Source organism: Coptis chinensis, chromosome 1 (genome assembly GCF_015680905.1).
Source record: "Coptis chinensis isolate HL-2020 chromosome 1, ASM1568090v1, whole genome shotgun sequence".
In the NCBI taxonomy this organism is placed as follows: domain Eukaryota; kingdom Viridiplantae; phylum Streptophyta; class Magnoliopsida; order Ranunculales; family Ranunculaceae; genus Coptis; species Coptis chinensis.
Genome location: NC_141456.1, coordinates 72,592,362 through 72,617,629, shown reverse-complemented (window position 1 = coordinate 72,617,629; position 25,268 = coordinate 72,592,362). Strand labels below are relative to the sequence as shown.

Here is a 25,268-nt window from a genome sequence, read left to right as displayed (position 1 = left end):
CATCAGCAAGACTGACACAAAATCAGTCCTTGAAAAGATAATGGAGTTCTGGGAATTAAACTTGTGTGCATTTCAAATCATAAAGATTAATTGACAAGTATTTACTGGGATATGATGATGTTATATACAAAGCTCTCTTTTTGAATGGCTATTACACTTCGAACAGGCTCTTACCAAAACTCCTACTGTCATATACAAAAAAGGGTGGGTTAACGACCGCACTTCTACACAGGCACACAGCCACCAATGCCACCACGTTTTTGTCACCTTTTTGAACTTTCGCTTTCTTCGTCACAGTGCCCTGGTGTTCCCACGCATCTTCGTGAGATGTAAACACAGATGGAGAAGGCACTCTTCCTAAGTGAAATGGAGACGTGCGAAGAAGGCACTCTCACTTTTAAGTGAAGACTTTTCATGGATAGTGGGAACTGGGAAATGATAAATGATGAAACTATAGACACATGGAAGAGGTACTGGATTCATAAAAAAACACATACAACCTGACACCATTCTCTGGGATCCTTCAAAGGAAACTAGACAAATACATTGCTGCTGATGGGAAGAACTTCTCCCCCACTCTCCTTCAAAATCTCAATCAAGTGGGCATCTCCCAGTGAACTCTCAGCTCCCATACCTCAATAGCATTGTTTGCATTCACACTGAAAAGAGCACATGAAGACATCAGAAGCAAGAGACTGATTCACCAAGGTATACATTCGTAAGGAAAGCTCATGCTCATGGTATAAACTCCTGCTCTTGCATGGAAAATTCTTCTAAAGGAATTCCACACAGATGATCAATTATGCAAGCAACACGAACAAACCCAAAAGCACATCTCCTTTACACAGTTCTGCAATTACGCTTTCCAACCTATCTACTGGCTGGTTCAGTGAAAAAGACAGATCTAGTCAGCTGCAGATATTAAGAAACACTGCAAGTCTGCAAGAACATGAACTTGCGCTGATTAAAGATCTCTGGAAATCATGTCTGCAAGAACAGGAGCTCACTGTTAAAGATCCTTGGATGTGATGTGTTGTCATAGGTCTTGACAAAGAATCTATGAAAAGAAGAGTTGCAGGTTCAGTACTATTGTGTACAGCAATATAATAGAAAATCTACAAGACAAGCTCATGCGCAACCGATTAGGAATTCTTCAAACGATCAGGAAGCATATCCTATCAACAAGACAACAAAAGCCACGAGGGCACCTAAGATACTGTAATGATACCAACTTCAGTAGTAGTGAAACTAAATATAAATGGGCCATCAAGAGGAAACCAAGGCAAAGCTGGTTGGGGTGTGGTCTTTGGGAAATACCTGGGTCCTGTGTCGGGACTAGGAGTGGCTACAAATTATGAAAGCCGAGCATACTACAATTGTGGAGGGAATCAACATGGGAATTACAAAAGGGTAGACAAATATCTGGGTAGATAGAGTCCCGCTGATGCAACTAAAACCCGGATCCATGGAAATGTGTTTGGGGGAAGTTAACTTTGCTGCTTGCATCCGTACATAAATTATGTCTTTTACTTCCTTTCAATATGTACCTGCTGGAAGTGCAGAACATGTATTTCCTATCAAAGCATCAAAGCACCGGTTAACTGAGACTTATTTGAATCCATGTATCTGTTGATACTTGTAGGTAAGGGCGAAAGTTTCAGATTTTTATGTAATCAGTCTTCTATAACCGATCAGTCCATTTCAACTGCAGAATGTCTGTTTCTAAGCAGTGTTGGATTTTATAATTTTGCCAAGAGGTGGTTTCAGGACAAACCATCAATATAAAATTTATGCAGATTGAAAGAGAAGGGGTTTGAAGAAACTAACAGGGTCCCAGGCTTTTATAGTAACAGAACCCCAAGATTCATACCAATCCAATTGATGAATTCCGTGCAGTTTTCTGTTCCGTACGGAGATAATTATTCGCCGCTTCCAACATAAAGACTGCTCAGAAAATGCTCGAATACAATCCAATTTCTCAAGAATTTTCTCAAAATCGAACACAACTAAGCCTTTATCCCAAGTGAAAGACAAGTATGCAAACTGAGCTACACATCAGTTGTTCAATCTTCAAACTGGTCTTTCAAAATCAATAGGTAGCATGGTTTCAATGGATTCTGATTGAGTGGAATAAAAAACAGTGGGGGGCTAATTGGAAAGGGGGAGGGGGTGGTTTCTAAATTATTAATAAAAGGAGAGCTGGTTATAATTTCAGTGAGAGAGCTACTTCTCAATTAGATAAATAGAAAGATTAAAAAGTTCGATGGTGAGAGTTAGTTCCGGAAACCCGCTATCATATAGTGTAAAGATAATATGAAAGAAAATAAAAAATTTCAAATTTCTCAGAATCAAACCCAATTAAATCCAAATGTAAAGTGTTAAATCTATTGAACCCCAGATACTCAGAAAACATGTAGCCAGATCACCTTGGAAGAACTATTCGGCAGAAAAGTATATCAAATATTCTAATAATTCAATAGGCACATTCCACCTTTAACTACCAAATCTAGAAATATAGAAAGTGTTCAAGTGCTCAATTAATTCAAGATTTTGTGTAACTCAATTGATGGGCAATGGCATAACATATTGTAATTATTATTCTGAAACTCAGCTACAATACAAAGGAAAACATCCTGTCGAACTACACATAATGTTGTATAAAGAATCTCCCTCCAAGCCTCAAAAATTGCTTTATGGTAGCTTAGTCCCTTTGACATCAGTAAACAGGATGAGAACAACGATTGCTAGCTTCTAACATACCCCAACTTTGAAGTGTTCTTATGGAAAAAACTGGAGAGTTCTTTACACTTTCCCAAATTTGAGAGCAGTTCCGCAACCTCTCGCGCTCTGACACAGTTTTTGCAAAGCTATGACAATTCATAGACAACACCTGTAGTAACAAAAAAAACCTCTTTAGTTTACAAATTGCCGGTGTCCTCGTTGAACCAGAAGTGACACTAAAACACTTTGTGGAAATAAGTATAGGCGCAGTATGTATATCTGTGTGAAATACCTGATCCCGGAGATTCCCTAACATACTAACAAAACTTTCATACTGAGCTCCTGTGGTTCATCTTGATTCCTGTGGAAGCAAAACCAAATTCACTTCTCTTGAATCCAAATCCTCAGTGTTGATATTAGGAGTCTTAACAGAAGAGATATGTTCTTTTGATACGCTTCCATGATTTAATCCCATAAAAGAAGTGGAACTGAAATATTGTGCAATTGTTTTCCTCAGCTGAATTTTTTTGTGAGGAGCTGTCTCTTGATCTTGCAACCTGACACGGCTGTGAGAATGTAAGGTTGAGTTGTTTCCATGGTACTACCTTCTATGGACAGGACCCTGGAAAATTCTAAGAGGAAAATACTGATATAGTTTTGAAAAAAAAAATCTCTTTTACCAATTCTGTGAAGACTTTTTTACGCATGAACCATTAAAGTTTCTAAAAATAATCCCTTGCACAGTTGGAGAGCTGTACCGTAGTACGTAATGGTTAAGCATACTGTTACTCACTTGGTATGCACAAAAAACTCGAGACACCAAATAATCTTCGCCATTTCTTCACAAAACATCATTTAGTTCCTTTTCAGTGAAGGGGTTAAAGAAGTCGGATCTGGTATGCCATGCTTCAACTAGTCAACCTACAGAAACAAATAAATTTGCAATATACAGTGTCCGGCAGTTAATGTTTAAAATTTAATATGTGAAACACATGGGCAGTTAATTTGTCAAAGGGTTGACCCAGAGGCAATGAGGAATGGAACCACTTGCAGGGTGTCCCATTCACAAAGTAGGAAACAGTTTGTTTTATTTGAAAAAGATGTTCTCCATACTAAGAGGGTAAAGCTTTGCCCTTACATGATTCATATGTAAAAAAACATCAAATATTCTAGAAACTTGTCAAAAACATAAGTCAAACAAAGATAATTTTTCTCAATCAACAATAAAGTTTTCACATGCAAAGCAGAATTTTGGAAGGATAGGGTTCTAATTGTGAACTCTTTGGGTGCAAAAATTTGTTCCAGATGCCCTTTTTCCTAGCAGTGATGAAGGCTGCAGACAAAAAAAGATAAACTTGCAAATGCACTAAGCTTAGACTGGTAAGCTAGTGCAGGACATGAACTATAGAGATAATAATAAATTGAATTTGACAAATTCACGAGTCATTATAAATTCAGAACCCCTACTTAAACAAAATGATGTAACACAGAATAAGATTGCATGTAAAATGCATATTATAGATTTATAGGTACTATTATGTTACTTTAAGATATTGACCATGAGTTGTCATTGCAGCTACAAAGAGAACGGGCATGAATCAGGCAGTTGGAGATTGGAGAGTATAGCTATGGTGCCAAGGGAAAGAAGGGTAAGTTGGAGGCAATATGAATATTTTCTCATTAGTGGTAAAAAATAGGGTCTTCTAATCTAATCCTTGTTCTTGACACAAGACTAACCCAAAGTAACAATCCAGTATCAGATCCAGCAATCTTAGATTGATTAAGGGATTTAGAGTGGGCCATCACAATGTTAATGTCTCGTCTTCGATAAGTTGATCCGAAGGGCTTCCCTGCAAGAGATATATAACTTAACACATATTTCATAGCAAAATTCTTAAATGCTTTGAGACAGTGTCAGGGTAGAATATAAATATAGAATTCATACGTTCCATGTAAGACATGATGTAGTTCCATCTTGGCACTTGTACATTGAGATATGAATACACTAGGTTGGACAAAAAAAGAGTTTTCCAAGATTTGAAAGGCCCATTGAGCGCCTCATAGCTATTGTCATAATAGATCCGTCAAGCTACGTACTGAAAAAATACACATCTTTATGTTTACCCAATTTCTAATCCGTTATAGGATGTCGAACTTCCACTGGTCTCATCTTCAGAAGCACTTTTCAAGTCGTAAATGCTTCCCTGATTCGCGAGATATCTCGTAATACCCGTAGTCTCTGAGTAACTTCAAGAAGCCAAAATTAATCTTGATGCTTTAGCTGCCATTGGCGGATCAGTCACAGACAATGACTTGATCAATGATGTTCTTCGTGGTCTTAGCTCCGAGTTTGATATGTTGCTCACTGTCCTTGAGAGATCAAGGCTCTCAAGAGCAGTAATCAGCAAGACCATAAATAACAACATTAACCAAGTCATTGTTGGTGACCAGTTGGCCAATAGCAGATAAGGCATCTGCATAAGTCTTGGCCTCCTAAAGATACTCAGAGGCAGCGCGAATACCACGAGATATCTTGTTGAGGTTCCTTCAAATCTAGGAGTGTGCAAATCTACAAGTGTGCGACAAACCTCTGAAAAAAGTGCTGTTGTAGATGAGAGCAGATAGCAGCAGAAATACGACAACCAATACCAAATGAGAGAATGGGGAGAGACAGAGTGGCAGCGAGAGATAATGATTACCAGTCATGTCAGTGAATAGCTGGACAATATAAAAAGAATCCATAGTGGGTAGTAGTGGTTACCATCAACAAAGAGAGGCATCCATCTGGCTTCAAGGTACTACTGTTGTCAGCAGAAATCTGAGGATCTTAAGCATATTATTTGGCATTGCGAGTCTGCTAGGAAGTGCTGGACTTGGGTGGCTGATAAGTTCAAGTTCTCAGCAAATTTCTACTCTAGTACTGAAGCTAAAAGCAAAAGTGTGAGCAACAGCCCTATTATGAAGCATTTGTGGGATGCGGCTATACTCAGCTGCTTGACTATTTTATGGAATCACAGAAATAGATTGGTCTTTGATAACAAAAGCTGAAGCATTCAGTTTTGTCACAAGGAAATCTCCAACATTATTCAACAAACTGGGGTATTATAGAAGGCTCAAATGTGGTCAGCCACAGACATTGAGGTTTTGAATAATTGGAGTCCAACCGCGATGGATTACTCATCAAACAGTGAAACAATGTACTTGGGAGTTGCCTGAACCAGATACAATCAAAATTAATTGTGATGGTGCATCAATGGGTAACCGGGCATTACAAGAATAGGAGCTATTTATAGGAACAGAAGTGGGTATTTCATGCTGGTACTATGGAGAAAGTTAGGAGTCAACACCAACTACCTAGCTGAATGTTTGGCTATACTTGAAAGCATGGAGTGTGCAATGCAAAGAGGGTGGAGTAAGTTGTGGATCGAGGCAGACTCTGAAGTTGCAATCTCATCGTTTGGTACAAGGAATGTCCCATGGTGCATGAAAAATATATGGGATATCTGCCAATGAAAACTTACTACTTGCATGCAAAATTACGCCTACATGGAGGGAAGCAAACTTCTCAGCTGACAAGGCAGCCAATCATGCTATTTCTATGACCTATACTAGTACCATTTTGTACGAAGGGAAACGCCCTTGGTTGTCCAAATGGGAGGTCACCTTAACTACTTTAGATTTGTATAACTAGAGAACTTTGCACTGTTACAACTCTCTCTAGGAGTCACCTTTTTGCTTTCCTTTGTTCTGTACATCTCATTGTCACTCTTCTCCTCATTTCAAATATAAAAACTTGCTCATTTAGTTAAAAAAAGGGGGAGCAATCAACAAACTTGAAGAGATCTTTCCGAATATGAAAAAACTCATTACGTGACCATAAGAGGATGATGTCATCATTGATTTTTTTTTTTTTATTTTATGATAACTAAATTTCTAATGGTAGGAATCTAATTTACATTGACACAGATACGAAGTGTCTGAGACAAAAAAAAAAAAAAAATGAGGTATATCATATATACGGACACATATACGTATTCAACACGTTTTTTTTTTATCAACGCAAGAGAGTTAGAAATTATTTCAGTTGACACGGTAAAATATTTAGTACTATCAGAAACTGTATAACTGAAAGTGACAGCTATGTTTACCCAATGAATGATGAACGTTGTCAGAGACTACATAATCAACTATAGACATGGTGTTTTGCCAATGAAATTCAGCAAGATCTGAACCAATGTTTTCACAAGACGTCTTTAAGCCTCCTTGAGTCTCGAGGCAAGCCTCGATTTTTAATTATTTATTTTGTCTTTTTAATTTTATATAAATGCCTCAAATGCGACATCCCTTTTTTGAGAATGGACGTCCTGACAACCATCCTTAATCAATGTTCAAAGGACAAAAAAACCTTATTCATATGAAAAACTGCTCAATTTCAACAAAAAAAAAAATTAAGATTTTTTTTTGTCAGTGAGCCTTAACCCTCCCACCCCCCACCCTCCCTCTTAAAGCCTCACAGAGGCAGAGCGGCTTGAGGCTATGTTGTGTCTTATAAACCATGACAATGAATGAATAGCAGCAAGTTTGTTTCTTTCAAGAAACAAAAACAATAAGAGATTGATTCCACGTTCACACTTTCTTTTAATTAATTATTGTTTGCCACACAACCATTATGCAAACTAACATCTAATTCCAACCGGCAATATCAATTACTGTCTATAATATATACGCAAATCCGATTTTTTTTAGAGGTCTCTGGTTTTATTTCTCCCCCCCCCCCCCGACACACACACAAATAAAAATAAAGCAGCCAGGATTTACCCCAAGTTTAGATTTCTAGTTAAGTCATGTAAAATGACCCGACTAACCTTCCAAACATCGAAGTACGAAAATAAGCCCCGACTTTCTCAAGACCCAATCTTCATATGAATTGAAAAGTGACAGGTGCGAACATCTAATAACACATCTAGATGGCCCATAAACCCCATCAGTCCATCACCAAATGACAAACACCACCCCTGCTTACATTCTTAACCTTAAACTTGTCCTAATTATTAGAATTACAGTGGTCCTAATTATTAACTAGTTTTCTTTTGTCTGTCTTTTTTTTTTTTTTTTTTTTTTTTTAGCAACCAAGATGGCAACACTGCAAAACCACTCATATTTTGGCTGAAATACATCCAGAAAAATTAAATCAGAAAAACAAACAAACACAACAAAATTAATTCTCCACAAAATAATACACCCCAAATTTCAAAAACTGAGCTATAAACTTGGGATTTTATTATGACTGGGAAATTAAGGACTTGGCTGTCCCTTGTTTCGCCAAGCTTAGGATGTCCCTTAAACATGAAAATCTTGGAAGACAAGCAACATAGAAATAGAAAGAAATAACAAAAATATATGGCTCATATTTAACAATATGACACACATATGTTATGGCCTACGTGTATCCTTAACATTATGAGCATTGCTGAGATATGTTATAGTTTCTTTTTCCTTCTTCATGTTGCATTGTCGTTTTCATGTAACGCAGGATATAACATTTGACAACCTCTAATTGATCCGAGTAGTACAAAGATCCCTACATTTACTAATAAAAAAAGAACCAAGAAAAGAAAAAGAAAAGGACAGAGGCATACCGTCAGAATCAGATGCCACATATCAGTGTCATAAATGCCTTCAGTTATCACCAACAAAACATGACAAACAGATGCTAGAAAAACACCAAGCTAGAACAGTTCCTTGCAGCACATAAAAAAGGAGTCTGTTGGACATGCCAAGGAGCTTAAAAGTTCTACAAAGGATGTATACTGCTTTTGGTTATTTAGATGAGTAAAGAAAATAAAGGAATGCAGTATCTTTGTTGTAAGGCTACCTGAATACCTATCAGCTCATGAGCCAGGTCAGCTGGCAGGGCTTCACCATTTAATAAGGAAATTGTGGATGAATCATCAGGCTGCATCATGCCAAAACAGAAGGACTAAAAACAGGCTGCATAATGAAGATTCATTTATCAATTAAAAAAGAAAAAGAATAAAGTGCATTTACTGTATGAATTTTACTCTATTATTATACTATTTCCTTTTTTGAATTCTGGAATTTATCCTAAATCGAGACCCTAAAAGCATGTGCAGTGAAACTCCTACAAGGAGTTTGCTCCAAAAACACCATGCAACGATGCAAGTTGTCACAAACCTTTAAATCCCTTGCTCTTTAGATCATTTACGCCTTTGCGTAAAGTAACATTCCACTCCACCCTCTCGTTATAATCTAGCACCTTTATTTTCTTGTTAGTTGCCAACACAAACATGTAGTTATATTGCTCTTTCAATAGTACTTCCCCTACGCAAATATCTTTCCAAAAGGAAATAGACTCGCCGGATATGACCAATGCACTTACAAAATATCTGATGAACCTAAAACGTTCAAGGAGGCTATTTCTGGGTCCAATACAAGTAAGTGGATGGAAGTTATGAAGGAAGAATTGGAGTCGATGAAGAAAAACAAAGTATGGGACTTAGTTGATCTACCTCCAAACAGGAGATCTATTGGGAACAGGTGGGTTCTCAAGATAAAGAAAAATGCAGAAGGGAACATTGACAAATTCAAAGCTAGGCTTGTTGCAAAAGGTTACACCCAAAAAGAAGGAATAGACTATGAGGACACCTTCTCACCAATAGTGAGATTTGCCTCCATACGTCTCCTCTTGTCAATGGTTGCCCACTTAGATTTAGAGCTTTACTAGATGGATGTCAAAACCGTTTTTCTCAATGGAGAATTACAAGAGAAAATCTATATGGATCAACCCACTGGTTTTTCAATCAAGGGTCAGGAACACAAAGTGTGTAAACTGAACAGATCCATATATGGTTTAAAACAGGCCTCTAGACAATGGAATCTGAGATTCCTTGAAGCTATGCTTCAAGACAAATTCGAAATGGTAAATGAGTACCATTGCGTATATGTCAAGACATCTAAAAATGGTTTTGTGATTCTATCTCTATATGTAAATGACATTTTGTTAGCAAGTAACAACAAGGCATTGATAAATTTCACTAAGGAGTGGTTGTCATTAAACTTCGAAATGAAGGACATGGGTGAAACTAGTTATGTCTTAAGAGTTAAAATAACTCGGGATCGGCCCAAACGCTTGTTGTCTTTGTCTCAGGAGACATACATCAAGAAGGTTTTGGAAAAATTCAACATGACTGATTACAAGCAAATGGATCTCCCAGTAAGTCTAGGAGAGTCTTTGAGTTCTGAAATGTCTCCAAAATATCCTACTGAAACTCAGGCTATGAAAAATGTACCATACTCAAGAGCAGTCGGAAGCCTGCCTTATGTATGCAATGTTGTGTACAAGGCCAGAAATCTACTATGCAGTTGGGTTAGTATCAAGGTTCCAAACAAATCCTAGGGTCGCACACTGGAAGGCTGTCAAGAAGATTATGAGGTATCTCAAAGGCACCGTAGACTACTCGCTTGTCTACCAAGAAAAAGATCTTAAACTGATTGGGTACTCCGATGCCGACTGGGCTGGAGACCTTGATGAGAGGAATTCAATTTCAGGATATACCAACATAATAAATGGTTGAGTATATCCAGGAGCAGCAAGAAGCAAACTTCCATAGCACTTTCAACTATGGAAGCTGAGTATATTGCATCTTTGCTTTCTACCACATGAGGTCGTGGTGGCTCATACGATTCATCAAACACTTGTCAGTGTTCTCAAGAGCTGCTGAACCAGTTCACATCTGGACTAACAGCATGGCTGCTCTTGCATATGCTAAAGATCCAAAGTACCATGGAAAAACCAAGCATATAGAGTTAAAGTAGCACTACGTACGACAAATGATACTAAAAAAGAAAGTGGTTCTACAACATATATCCACTGATCAGATGGTTGCGGATCCATTGACCAAACCTATTCCAAAAGAACTCTTCCTTGCACATGTAAAAATGTTTGGGTTAAAGAGGATGTGATTATGCTAAGAACACTTTAATGGTTTAATAAATAAACGTGCATTCTTTCCAGATTGATTGCATTCTCATTATACTGTTTATCATCTCATATGTATGTCAGTAGGGTTGACTGGTTCACTCACATGAACAGTCACTTCCATTTTAAACAATAGGAGTTTAGCTTGACAAGTCACTAAACCTTATGGGAAGGGTGGACCTAGTGCCGAGTCATGCCCCTTCTTATAATTGGATAAGAAGAAACAGTCTTCATAGGAAAGATTCTGTCTAAACCTACAAACGGTTGTTGCCAAGTGGGAGCAAAGTATTCTTGGAATTGTCATTAGGAATGACAATACTTGCATAGTATGAGTGGACATACAGATATCTATTGTTGAGTAAACAAATTAGATATTCTTGCCATGACATGTTTTCACACAATATGTGTATAGTTGACCACCTGAGAGCAAGAAAATAAATATCCCTAAAAATTCTTGCTATGTGAGCTCAATTGATAGGTTTTTTGTTTAAGACATATCGAATGGTACCCTCCTTTGAACTTTTGACCTTGTCAAGAAAATAAGAGGACTACTTGTAACTTTGGTTTGCTCCCCACAAGCTCTTACTAAAAGGCTGACTGGATGCATACTGGAAAGTTGGTAGAACTCTGACTACAATGACTTGCGTGCAAAGGGTAAAAGAACTGAAGATTTATCACACAATCACTGGGATTCTACTTGGCCAGGACAATTGATGATAATTGTGAATCATGTGATACGTTTTTGACTCATAGGGATGAGTGCTATTTGTCAAAGTGATAAAACAAACAGATCTTGGGGTATACACACTCTCCGGATATTATGTTTCCGGATTCGTCTTCTTTAAGATCACTTTCATGGTAGGTCACTGTGTTGTGCTTTTCATTGTGACTTCACAGATATCATGATACGTGTGTTAGGGTCACACCTAACCATTTGCCGTGTCAGACACACGAATGGCTGAGCATTCTACTTAAACGATTCGCTTGGAAACCTTCTTCGCCGTTGTGGGCGAGTGGGAGATGTTGGAAATAAAGTCGGGTCAGACCTGATATGGATAAACGCCCACCAAGATAAGGATAAACCACCGGGATAAGAATAAACACCCCGTATTGGGATGAGTATAGGACTCTATCCTTAGTCGATTTTGGATAAGTATGGGACTCTATCCTAGCCGAATTTGAGGAGGTGGGAGAGGTCTATAAATAGAACCCCGGGCCCCCTCACATATTGATCATCCCAAAAACGAGCAAATCTCTCTCTCCCTTTAATGGTGGCCTCCAACGTTTTCTAAAGAAGAAGCTAGTTTTTCGTAGAGATTCCATAGGTGGTAACTCCATTGCTCCATTGTCAGTTCTTGGTTTTTGGTTCGTGAACAAAGGTTGCTTCCCGTTCGTGGTTGGAACTTGACTCTAACTAAGTTGAGAAGAAAAAGATCTTGAGTGTGCCAAGAACATCAGCTTCTCCGGTAAATCAAAGCTTGGAACTTCAAATTGAAAGCTGTGACCAAGGTACGATCTACTGTTTCTGCTGCGCTACTTTATGCGTGTGATATAGCGTAATTGTACATATCGTAGGAATCATGCATGTGTAGGGTAAAAGGGAGAGAGATTTGCTCGTTTTTGGGATGATCAATATGTGAAGGGGTGGTGTTCTATTAATAGAGCTCTCCCACCTCCTCAAATTCGGCTAGGATAGAGTCCCATACTTATCCAAAATCAGCTAAGGATAGAGTCCTATACTCATCCCAATACCTGGAGGTTATCCTTATCCCGGTGGTTTATCCTTATCTTGGTGGGCATTTATCCATATCAGGTCTGACCCGGCCTTATTTCCAACATCACCCACTCTCCCACAACGACAAAAAAGGTTTCTAAGAGAAGTGTTTAAGTAGAATGCTCAGCCATTCGTGTGTCTCACACGACAAATGGTTCGTGTGACCCTAGCACACGTATTATGATATCGGTGAAGTAGCAATTCGCAATGAAAAGCACAACACAGTGATCTACCATAAAAGTGATCTTAAAGAAAACGAATCCGAAAACCTAATATCCGGAGAGTGTGTGTATACCCCAAGATTTGTTTGTTTCATCACTTTGACAAATAGCACTCATCCCTATGAGTCCACACCATAAAGTCAAAAATGTATCACATGATTCACAATTATCATCAATTGTCCTGGCCAGGTAGAATCCCAGTAATTGTGTGATAAACCTTCAGTTCTTTTACCTTTTGCACGCAAGTCATTGTCGTCAGAGTTCTACCAACTTCCTAGTATGCATCCAGTCAGCCTTTCAATAAGAGCTTGTGGGGAGCAAACCAAAGTTACAAGTAGTCCTCTTATTTTCTTGACAAGGTCAAAGTTCAAGGAGGGTACCATTCGATATGTCTTAAACAAAAAACCTATCAATTGAGCTCACATAACAAGAATTTTTAGGAATATTTATTTTCTTGCTCTCAGGTGGTCAACTATACACATGTTGTGTGAAAACATGTCATGGCAAGAGTATCTAATTTGTTTACTCAACAATAGATATATGTATGTCCACTCATACTATGCAAGTGTTGTCATCCCTAATGACAATTCCAAGGATACTTTGCTCCCACTTCGCAACAACCGTTTGTAGGTTTAGACAGAATCTTCTCTATGAAGCCTGTTTCTTCTTATCCAATTATAAGAAGCGGGTATGACTCTAAGACTAGGTCCACCCTTCCCATAAAGTTTAGTGACTTGTCAAGCTAAACTCCCCCATCGTTTAAAATAAAAGTGATCGTTCATGTGAGTGAACCAAACCAACCCTACTAACATACATGAGATGATAAAGCGATGATAATGAGAATGCAATCGATCTAGAAAAAATACACGTTTATTCATTAAACCATCAAAGTGTTCTTAACATAATCACATCTTCTTTAACCCAAGCATTTTTACATGTGCAAGAAAGAGTTCCTTTGGAATAGATTTGGTCAATGGATCCGCAACCATCTAATCAGTGGATATATGTTGTAGAACCACTTTCTTCTTCAGTATCATTTGTTGTACGTAGTGCTACTTTAACTCTATATGCTTGGTTTTTCCATGGTACTTTGGATCTTTAGCATATGCAAGAGTAGCCATCTTTGTCGACCCGGATGTGAACTGTTCAAGGCTGACTCGAGAACACCGACAAGTGTTTGATGAATCGTCTCGAGCCACACAACTCCCGGTGGCGAAAGTAGCATGCAATATTTCAACTTCCATAGTTGAAAGTGTTATAGAAGTTTGTTTCTTCGCGCCGGGATATAGCACCTCCATTCCTTATGTAGGTATATCCCGAAATCAATTCCTCATTAAGGTCTCCGGCCTACCGATCGGAGTACCCAATCGCCTTTAAGATCTTTCCCTTGGTAGACAAATGAGTAGTCCACGGTGCCTTTGAAATACCTCATTATCTTCTTTGACAACCTTCGATTAATGCGACCCCGTGGATTTGTTTGGAACCTTGATACTAACCCAACTGCATAGCAAATGTCAGGCCTTATACACAACATTGCATACATAAGGCTTTCGACTGCGCTTGAGTATGGTACATTTTTCATAGCCTGAGTTTCAGTAGGATATTTGGGAGACATTTCAGAACTCAAAAGACTCTCCTAAACTTACTGGGAGATCCATTTGCTTGCAATCAATTATGTTGAATCTTTCCAAAACCTTCTTGATGTATGTCTCCTGAGACAAAGACAACAAGGGTTTGGGCCGATCCCGAGTTATTTTAACTCTTAAAACAACTAGCTTCACCCATGTCCTTCATTTCAAAGTTTAATGACAACCACTCCTTAATGGAATTTATCAATGCCTTGTTGTTACCTGCTAACAAAATGTCATCCACATATAGAGATAGAATCACAAAACCATTTTTAGATGTCTTGACATATACGCAATGGTACTCATTTACCATTTCGAATTTATCTTGAAGCATAGCTTCAAGAAATCTCAGATTCCATTGTCTAGAGACCTGTTTTAAACCATATATAGATCTGTTCAGTTTACACACTTTGTGTTCCCGACTTTGATTGAAAAACCGATTGGGTTGATCCATATAGATTTCCTCTTGCAATTCTCCATTGAGAAAAGCAGTTTTTACATCCATCTCGTAAAGCTCTAAATCTAAGTGGGCAACCATTGACAAAAGGAGACGTATGGAGGCAAATCTCACTACTGGTGAGAAAGTGTCCTCATAGTCTATTCCTTCTTTTTGGGTATAACCTTTTGCAACAAGCCTAGTTTTGAATTTTGTCTATGTTCCCTTCCGCATTTTTTTTATCTTGAGAACCCACCTGTTCCCAATAGATCTCTTGTTTGGAGGTAGATCAACTAAGTCCCATACTCTGTTTTTCTTCATCAACTCTAATTCTTCCTTCATCGCTTCCATCCACTTACTTGTATTAGACTCAGAAATAGCCTCCTTGAACGTTTTAGGTTCATCAGATATTTCTATAAGTGCATTGGTCATATTTATCTCCCCTTCAATCTCAAACCGACGTTTGGGGATATTGCCTATAACACTCTTACGAGGTTGGGATTGACCAATCAGTTGACCAATGTCATTGTCATTGGAATCAGGGTTGATGAAAATTTCATATTCGCCTTGTTCAACAGCAGTTATAAGGTTGTCAACTTCGTAAAGTCGTAGATCCTTATCAACCTCACCCCTCATTGGGTATTGATCCTCTAAGAATCTGACGTTACGTGTTTCTATTTCTATGACATGCCCTTGAGTATCCTCCCCTAGGAAGATATACCCCTTAGAAGTCTCATCAGATCTTATAAAGACACTTCTTTCAAGAGCACTCAACTTCCCAAATTCTCGATTTTGAGAATTGACAAAAGACCGCGACACCCCCATGGTGCAAGGTAGTTCAAAATGGGTTGTCTACCAATCCATAGTTCATAGGGTGTTTTGTCAACGATTTTGAAGGAACTAGGTTAAATATGTGCGAACCGTTAACAATGCATCACCCCAAAATGAGATGGGCAAGTTAGCCTGAGCCATCATAGACCTAACCATGTCCAGCAGGGTTCTATTCCTTCTCTCAGAGACACCATTCTGGGCTAGACTAGGACACATTGGACACAGTAAGATAGACCGCTTAGCAAAGGGAGGGTTGTTAGGTAACTTAACCTCTGTTAAAATGGAAATCTGTGAAAGTTGTCTTGCTGGAAAGGCCACCAAGAAACCTTTTGGGAAAGCCCAAAGGGCAACTTATCCTTTACAACTTATTCACTCAGACATCTGAGGCGTAAAGGTGATAGTTTTGATGTACAATTTAGTCCATATATGTCACAAAAAAAGACTTTAAAACTAGCAACCTATGCTCAAACAGTTCTGTCAACAGTGTCAAAAGTACCTCGGGTAGATGTTCCGAGCTCTAGTCACTCGTCCCATCAATAAGCTCTAACTGAGGAAGAGTTTTTGCTGATCCAAGAAATGCTCTCATGGACTCGCAACCGAGGCAGTTATGACCCAATAAGCGTTTTAGTTAATTTTTAAGAAAGTTCAGGGGTTTCAAGCAATAAATAGGTACTTGTAATTGGAACAAATTTTTTTTTTAATTTTTTCATTTAATATTCTTGGCAAGACTTCCATACAAAGGATGAACAGAAGAAGGGACAGGGGTCCCCTTGTCTAAGTCTTTTGGATTTGAAAAACCCATGAGGAGACCCACAGACCATGATAGAAAACTGAGGAGATGATATACATTGAGTTACCAAATTTACATATGATGCATTAAGACCTAAGGAGCTAAAGATGGTGGTGATAGTATTCCAGTTAACTCTGTCAAAAGCTTTTGACATGTCAAGTTTGATTGCCATTAATCCTGATTTGCCTTTCTTCTGTTTCAAAGTGTGCATGATCTCATGAGCTAAAATTATATTGTCAGTGATTTGCCTATCTGGAACAAAGGCACTTTGAAAAGGTGAGATGCAAGGAGCAATGATATTTTTTAGTCTGTTGGAAAGAAGCTTTGAGGTGACTTTGTATGAGATGTTGCAAAGGCTTATGGGCCTAAATTCAGAACAAGTTGTTGGATTTGTACATTTTGGTATGAGAGCTATATTTGTATGATTGATGTTTGTGAGTGTGGCCTGTTCTAAAGAATTCAGACACCATCTGATAGACTTTCAATCCTAGTAAATCCCAAGAACTATGATAAAAGATGGCAGGGAACCCATCAGGGCCAGGAGACTTTAGACCTCCAATACTAAACATGATGATGTGAATTAGGGTTTCACATTGATAATTGGAGTCCTATATTAGTTTTTATGTCATTAGGGAGTACTAGAATTGGGTCTAATTAGTATTTTGAGGTTATTTAGTATAAAGGTATTTTGGGGTTATTATTAATTCCGAATTTAAGGTGTTTTATTTGTTTTAGAAGTTCTTTTCCTATATAAAGAGTTGTAGGCCTTTGGCCATAGTTAGTTTTTGGATTGAATTGAATTGATTTTAGTTGAGAATTCGTAGAATTCGTTTCTTTGCAATTGTGATTGCATCACATGACATCTTTCATCTTGAGTTACAGCTCTCAAAATGTCACAATTATCCCCTACAGATATAGCCTTAGGAAAAAGGGATGTTATAGGAATTAGGTTCACACTTGTCATCACTTAAAAGGTTTGAGAAGTGATCAACTAGAGCCTGGCCTATGTCTTTAGGGGAAGAAATTCATTGACCAGTTGAAGTTTTAAGTCATTCAATCCTATTATATTTCCTGTCTTAAAGTTTTTATGTGAAAAAACTTTGTGTTTCCATCTCCTTCAACTATTTCTTTATCTCTCGATTTCTGTTTCCATATTTTTTCCTCACAGGCCAGAAGGTAATCAAGCTGATCCATGGCCTATTTTTGGAGAGAGATAAATTATATTTAGAAGAAACAAGATTATTAAAACTTTCAATGGTTTTGTGAGATGCAAATATTTGTCTCTGTATGTTTCCAAAAGTGGTTCTGTTCCAAGTTCTCAAATCTTTTTTGGTTGAGGAGAGGTGAAAAGGAAGAAGATTTTAGAAGAGGAGTTTGGTGATTTGAGTTTTGACCAAGCTAAATGGACAGTTGTGTAGTAAGAGGGATGATCCAGCCACATTGAATGAAACATGAAAGGTTTTGGTTGATGATGGATGGATGGTTGTGTGTTGAGAAGAAGAGCACAATGGTGAGAGGATATTGCTTGTAGGTGTTGCAGATTGGAACCAGGGAACAGGTGGCTCCAATCAGAATTTGTTAAGGCCCAGTCCAATCTTTTTTGGATGTCTTGTCCAACCCTCTTGTTAGACCAAGTGTATGGGTACCTTTTGAATCCAAAATCTATGAGCGCAAGATCTCTAATAATATCATGAGCAAGTTGTCCATCATTAAATTCATAATCCTTTCCTCCAATAGATTCATCAGGTGCGAGAGTGACATTTAGATCACCAATGATCAAGATAGGGAGGTTTTGTTGTGAAGGTTACGGATTGGATTCCAACTTGGATCTCTAGTGTTAGGATAAGGACTACCATAAATGAAACAACCTATCCAAGGAAAAGAGTTAGGACCCAAGAAAATGGAAGAAGTGATGTGATGTGATGAAAAGAAGATGAAGTTATTTGTACATGGGTTAATTAGACTAAACCCCCCATTTTATATACATGTTTAGACTAAACCCCCCATTTTATGATTCCTTAGACATAAACCCCCATTCTGTTTTCTCCCCATCACACCAACGTCAATATTTTACTTAATACCCTAACTGCCCTTGTTGTGTTTAGTGCACAAACTCGTGTAAATTTGCTACCTCTGACAATTCTATCCACTACACTAAATCCCAGGGAACAAACAGCAATCATTCACAAACATGAACATTTAACAAAAAAATAATGATTGCACACACTGCATAAAATAGAGAATGCAAATGTAACCTGCCTACCAATTCACCACTTCTAATATGATCATGCTATAGATAAGTTCCGCCAACCAACTATGAACATTAGAATACTACCAAAGTTATCACCCCCTTCGATGTAACCTCACGAGAAAGTCACATATACTACAAAGCAAACAATCAACCACCGGGTTGTATTTCCTCCAATTATAGACCAAACCTATTTATCTCTTGTTGAGTAATGTACACTAACTCTACAAATGTGTTGACATCTACATCGTAATGGACAAATCACAAAGTGAGAACTTGGAGTAACCTAGCTCTGAAAATGAAAATTCCAACTATGCTAAAAGTCTCATCCGAGGGAACTATAGAAGCAAGAACTCACCAAAGTTACTATGAACTTGTGTTTAATAATGACTTTGATTATACAAAAATAACTTACTTAAATCAAATTTGAAGTTTGTTAGAGGCTTTTGTTGACATTACTACCTAATCTTGGATTGACACATGTAACTGATTCAACAAATGACAAGTTTAGTGTCTTAGATGGATGGGGTGTGGCAATTCTATACCCAAATAACGCTTTAAAGATTACTAATGAATTATAAAAGAAAGCCTTCGATGTATCATTTGTAGAATTCTCACATATAACAAAGCCAAAGCGGGTCAAATGATGACCGATGATATAATATATTCATGACAGCAAACACAAATCACATACTCAAACTCTCCTTCCAATTGAAGCTTATAGATTATTTACATTCAAACATGGAATACACAGAATCTATATACTCCAACTTAATTAAGAGTGTTATATTGCTTGATGTCACGTATGATGTCATACATAAAATTGAATGTATTCTATGAAGCCATCAAATACTTTCTTGAGCCCATTAATCATGATAATGTGAGAGTTCCAAATGCCAAAATGGAGATATCTTACATGAACCACTAAGTAAACCACTAAGTAAGCCATAAAAAATGATTGTTGTTTTGTGTTTCAAAGGAGCAAATGGCAAGATGATGTGATGGAGAGGAAGAACGATGGGAACTCAGAGCTTGTGCAATTAGATTTTTTTTTTTTTTTTTTTTTCTAAAAACAACTTTTGTGTCATAGCTTACACTAAACACAACAAGGGCAGTTAGGGTATTAAGTAAAATATTGACATTGGTGTGATGGGGAGAAAACAGAATTGGGGTTTATGTCTAAAGAATCATAAAATGGGGGGTTTAGTCTAATTAACCCTTTGTACATTTATACCAACTTTCTACATTAGGCAAAGGTCCCCCTGCAGTATTGATAGCTGGTATTTCAAAATGATGTGGATAATTAAAATTTTTGACAAGTGAGTTAATATGGCTTTGTGAAGTTTTAGTTTCTGATATGAACACTGTCTGGATTGTTACTGTTGATCAAGTATTGTAAGTGTCTAACTGTGGATGCGTTTCCACATCCCCGACAGTTCCAACTAAGAATCCTCATATTATCGCTATCTATATCTCTACTATCATCAACCCCCAAAAGGACGAACGTACTTTCAACAGATTTTGGGCCCAAATTCATACAGAGAAACACATACATAGACCCTACATAGGAATGTCTCCTTTTAGATGGTATAGTTAAAATGACTAGCATATAAAAATCATCATTTGACATGTATGGATAATGGATTATACGATGCAAGGAAAAAGGAAGGTATGCGGTGGAGTAGCGGATGTGAGATGAGTAACAGTTTTCTAGATTAAAAAAACATGTATTCAGAATGAAGCATACTAGAGAAGGGTTGTAAGAGAAAATTTTATGTTCTAGGTGGAAGCAAGTATTGAAAGATATAATTGAAGATGAGAAGAGAGGATCTTTTACCTGAGGGGGTGCAATAGCACAAGCAGCATCTCTTTGTGATTCACAAGATAAAGTCAAGACACCTTCTCCTCCATGAATATTCCCCAGCACTCGAGAACTCTTAGTTTTACTGAGTTGATTTTGCATATGGTTCCTCGGCTAAAACAATTGTGAAATTTGTACCAAAACACCTAGGAGTTTGCAATTGAATGCTGTTGATATCCAAAACCCAACCTATGTCACCCCAGAATGACAGAGAAACCACATCTTGAGAGAAAAAGATCTTGTTCATCACTGGATTATTTATCATATTCCACACACTTTCAACTGTTAAATAACTTAATCTGAACCATTGGTTATCTTGAGGAGTGATGCTCTTAGAGCCAACATGATCGAGTGAATGGAAAAATGTTGATAGAAATGGGTAGTAATGTTCCCAAATTGGAAAAGTCCCTTCGTTTGAAGCCCTGGTCTTGAGTCTTTTTGGTGGGTTTTCCTCATGATTTATCAATTTTTCTTTTTCTCGGACCTTTTTTCGAGTACAAAAAAAGATAGTATCATGAGAGGGATATTTTGCAGGAGGCGTTGGTATTTGAGAAGAGGAAAGAGAGAGGATTGAATAACTCGGGTCAGATAGATGGATATTTTGTAAAGGGGCATTTGGGCTTATGGGTAGGGGTGCAGATGGATAGTCGAAAATCCTTATTCGATTCGAATTAGTATTCCAAAAATCGGATATTATCCGAAAAATTTTAGATATCGGATTCTCGGATACGGATATTTTTTAACATCCAAAAAGATATCGGATACGGATTTGATTATTAAGGATATCCGTTGGATAATATCCGATCCGAAATGTTAAGTTGTAATACAGTAAATATGTTACATGTTGAGGGTGTAAATGGTCATTTGATACCATATTAGCTTATTAAGATGGAACAACTTTTCATTTTACTTGAATAATAGCCGCCACCTTCATCACCTTTTTCTCGTCCTCATCTAACACTTTAACCGTCATTCAATTCGTCCGTATCTAACATCTCTCACTTTCTCCAAAAATAACATCTGGTCATATTTTGTTGAAGAACATGAGGCAACTATTTCGTTTTTCATTCCATTTCTTGTTGGATCTAGAAAAAACTTTTAATTTTCGAGCTAACTCAATGGAGCTATAGATTAAAAATCTTGTGATCTTTTTTTTTTTTTTGTTGATTTGGATGGTTATTAGATTTTCTACTGATTTTGTGATCAGATCGGATATTTTCCGATATTCGAAGCAGATATCGGATTCGGATTCAAATAACAATGTGGCACATTCGTCGGATTCGAATTCGGATTCGGATTTGAGTGCACAATTTCGGATTTGGATACAACGATATCCGAATCCGAACATATCTGTCTGTACCCCTACTTATGAGTTGGCAAGATGGGATGGATTAATGGATATGTATTGCCATACTCACAAGACTAAAGTTCCCTCCTAAAATGATAACTTGGATTCAAATGTGTTACATGAACCCTTACTTTTCTATTCTTATTAATGGAGTGTCAGAAGACTATTTCAAAGGTATGCGTGGGCTAAGACAAGGTGATCCGCTCTCACCATATTTGTTTGTTATAATTATGGAGGTTTTGAGCTGTTTACTGAAGCTAAGCCTTGAAGCAAAACTCATCAAACCCCACCCAAAATGTAAGAAGATGGAGGTTATTAGTCTATATTTTGTAGATGACCTTTTATTATTCTTTAAGGGGGGAAATGACTGTGGTGGAAGTACAAGATATCCTATAAAAGTTTGTTATAGCTACTGGGTTAAGATTCAACCACCAGAAAATCACTCTGCTTACTGGAGGAGGTGTCTTGACTTTAGGACTTCAATTCCATAGAATCAGCGAACATGATAAAAGCCCAAAATTATAGTTTTAACCCCTTAATAATAATACTTTTAGACCAATTATGCGAGTAATAAATAAGAGTTAATGCTAATTACGTACTTTTATGCATTTCAGGCATGGAACTCAATTATGTGCAGAAATGTACCACTTTGGCGATATAAAGGAGCAAAGGGTTGGTTGCTAAGAAATTATTGGGATTAAAGGCCAAGACGGGCAGAAACAGCACACAAAAGTCAGTAGAACTTCCGAAGATCTTATCTTTGGACTCAGGCCTCAGAATTTGGCATACCTTATGTCAAAACGACCGGCTCGGAAATATCTTTCCAATGGTCCAAACCTTACCCCAATCAGAGGAGTAGAAGTGGACAAAATTCCTGTTGAAGTCAAAGCTAGCTGAAAAAGGGCCTGTGGACTGAAGAAATTGGGCTTTGAGCTCGATTTTCCGGCCCAAAACATGGACCCTCAGCCCATGCATGAAAATGTAGATCTTGTCTCCTCCATTTCAACACACAAGACTTAGCTCTTAAGTATCAATTAGTTTAGGTTAGAAAGTAGCAATTAGAGTAGCCATTAAAACCTTAGTTCTAGATCTAGTTTTGATAATTTTAATTAGTTTATTAATTAGTTTTCATTCCTTGTTTTAGATTAAGTATTGAATCATTGTTTATCATTAATTAGATACATAAAATAGTTAGTTCTTGTTAAATTCGATTTTATTATTTATTGAATTACTTAGATCTAAATTTAGTTATTAGTTGTTATTCAATTCTTAGTTGTTAATTTAGATTTCAATTATTGGTTAGTTAAATTCAATAAAGATAGAATTTTTATATTATGTTTTATTCAATTTTATTTGAAAATGATAGTTTGATGAATCGAGGCTAAACCTCCATTAGAGGAGTTTGATGAAGCCTTGATGAAAACTTGATTTTGTTAGCTTAGAATTATTGTAAAAGTCTATTCCACTCTAGAAGGACATTGATTCGCCATGAGAATGGGTGGACGTCCTCATATGCTAGTTATGAATTGATAGAGATGTCATGTATAATTAGGGATTAGAACAACCAATTCTTACCGTAAATTCGTAAGAATTGGATTACAACAATCTATGCTAGTTCTTAAGTTGGATTCAAGGTCAATTCAATTCCCCCCTAATTTTTATTCTAGATTCAAACCTTAGTATTCCGTAGCATTTCGTAGTATAATTCGTAATTCTCTCATTGACTTTGGTAGGATTGATAGTCATAGGAAACTTGAATGCTAAAGAACTATGAGTGGAACGAATCTTCTATTCCAACTCTACTTCAATAGTATCGAGAGTAGAAATCTTTGATAAGTCTTCGTATAAGTTCAGTTTGTAGTTTTACTTTCGTTTAGAGTGTAACGGCCGTATTTTTAAAATACGTTTTTATCTATTTAATTAATTAATTAAATTATTTATTTTCAAAATTATTTGGTTTGGACTCGGGACCGGAAAATAGGGTTGGGCTTTTTTGGGCATTGGAGTCCGGTGGTTGGACTTAGAGTTTTTGGACCCAAGTATATAAACACATTGTTCGGAAAATAGGGTTCATGGAAAATAAAATATGTTTTAAAAATGGAGGCTGTACTTTGTTTACTCGAGCATTGGAGCATTTAGGGCTTCAAAGTCCATTTATTCGGCGAGATAAAGGGAGGATTCGTCGAAAGTGGCTCGGAAAAACTTTGCAATGGTCCAAGCCATTACGTCAGTGAGTAGAGTTTATCTCTCACCACTACCTAAACGATAATTTTTTGTGTTTATCCAAATGGACTCATAAATTTTTTAGAATTTAATTTACAAATTTCATAAACTATGATTTTCCGATCTATTATTTACGGATTTATATTCGAAAGTGTTCTAGTTTTATTTAATTGATTTGATTAAGTGTTTTTATAATTTATGAATTTTGGTTTAGGTCGATATGTTTTAGTTTTTGAACCGGCAACTTTGTGGAGCAAAGATTTCATTATTGAAGAGCATCAATGGCGCCTCTGAAATGGAAATGATCGCAGAATGATTAAAGGCTAAAACCGTTGATGGGGTTGTGGATGTATGTTGAACTAGAAATGCCATGAGAATGGGTGGTACATGGGGATGCCATGCAGGCGATTGCTTGAAACGATTCAATCGTTAGTGGAGAATGGGTGGAATGATAATCAAGATAGTTTATCGAACAGGTGGTGGGGCTGTTTTTTGGTTTGATTGGTTGGTTGTTGAGGTATGATTGAAGTGGAGCTAGTGTATTGTGCATTGGGCTTTGATAATCAACCCGTAAAAGAATAGGGGAGGACAAAGCATTTGAGTAGACTATTCATTTTAATGGCTTGAAGAGCATCAATCTCGGATGAAATCTGATTAAAGGGTGTGGGTTTTGATTTATGATTCGGGTTTGAACCGTGTTTTTGGTGTTGTGGGTTGTTGATGTATGTTAGAAGGTTGGAATTTGTGTGTGTATTTTGTCGATTGGAGCTTGGAACAAGCTTTAATGGTGCTTTGATTTTTAAAGCGATTTCAGATCTAGTTTTGGTGATGTTGGGATTTAAGAATTTGAGGTTTTAGCTTTTATTAAAGTTGTAGGGGTTTTTATAGGGATTAAAATCGGTGGGTTTGTGTAGGGTGGTGTGTGGAGGTTGTGGTGGTCGGTTTTGGTGGCTGTTGGTGGAGGGAGAAGATGAACAGTAATTTCGGTGTGGGCTTGGGCCTAATTGGTTGGGCCAAACCCCTTATTGTTAGCTTGGGCCGAAATCTTTTAGTTTTGTTTGGGCCCGATTTTAATTAAGTTGTTAGACCCGGTTCTAATATTAGTCTATGGGCCCGTTTCATTTTGTTTTGTTGGGCGGTTTTGGTTAAATTTTTGGGCCGAACTCAGTTGTGTTTTGGGCCATTTCA

The 25,268-nt window shown here is 37.4% G+C and overlaps 1 protein-coding gene and 1 long non-coding RNA gene across 29 annotated transcripts; both read right to left on the bottom strand.

The window, feature by feature from the left end:
• Positions 1 to 46: 46 nt before the first annotated feature.
• On the bottom strand, positions 47 to 2,714 carry LOC147525124 (uncharacterized). Its single transcript, XR_015221071.1, has 2 exons — positions 1,318 to 2,714; positions 47 to 1,057 (listed from the first exon to the last, which is right to left on the bottom strand). It is a non-coding gene; the product is annotated as an uncharacterized LOC147525124 (long non-coding RNA).
• A 36-nt stretch (positions 2,715 to 2,750) lies between these two features.
• Positions 2,751 to 21,148, bottom strand: LOC147525123 (uncharacterized). 28 transcript variants are annotated; one of them, XR_015221039.1, is made up of 6 exons: positions 20,486 to 21,146; positions 8,597 to 8,677; positions 8,361 to 8,450; positions 3,515 to 3,642; positions 3,014 to 3,287; positions 2,751 to 2,890 (listed from the first exon to the last, which is right to left on the bottom strand). XR_015221039.1 is itself a non-coding variant. In XM_086605488.1 (4 exons), exons 1-4 carry the CDS (start codon positions 20,609 to 20,611, stop codon positions 4,524 to 4,526), a joined length of 345 nt encoding a protein of 114 aa, XP_086461614.1. In that variant the 5' UTR covers positions 20,612 to 21,148; the 3' UTR covers positions 4,219 to 4,523. The 28 variants fall into 28 exon arrangements, 1 of the variants encoding a protein (XP_086461614.1); XR_015221040.1 differs by having other exon boundaries at positions 3,014 to 3,278; XR_015221041.1 differs by having other exon boundaries at positions 3,014 to 3,082.
• Positions 21,149 to 25,268: the final 4,120 nt, after the last annotated feature.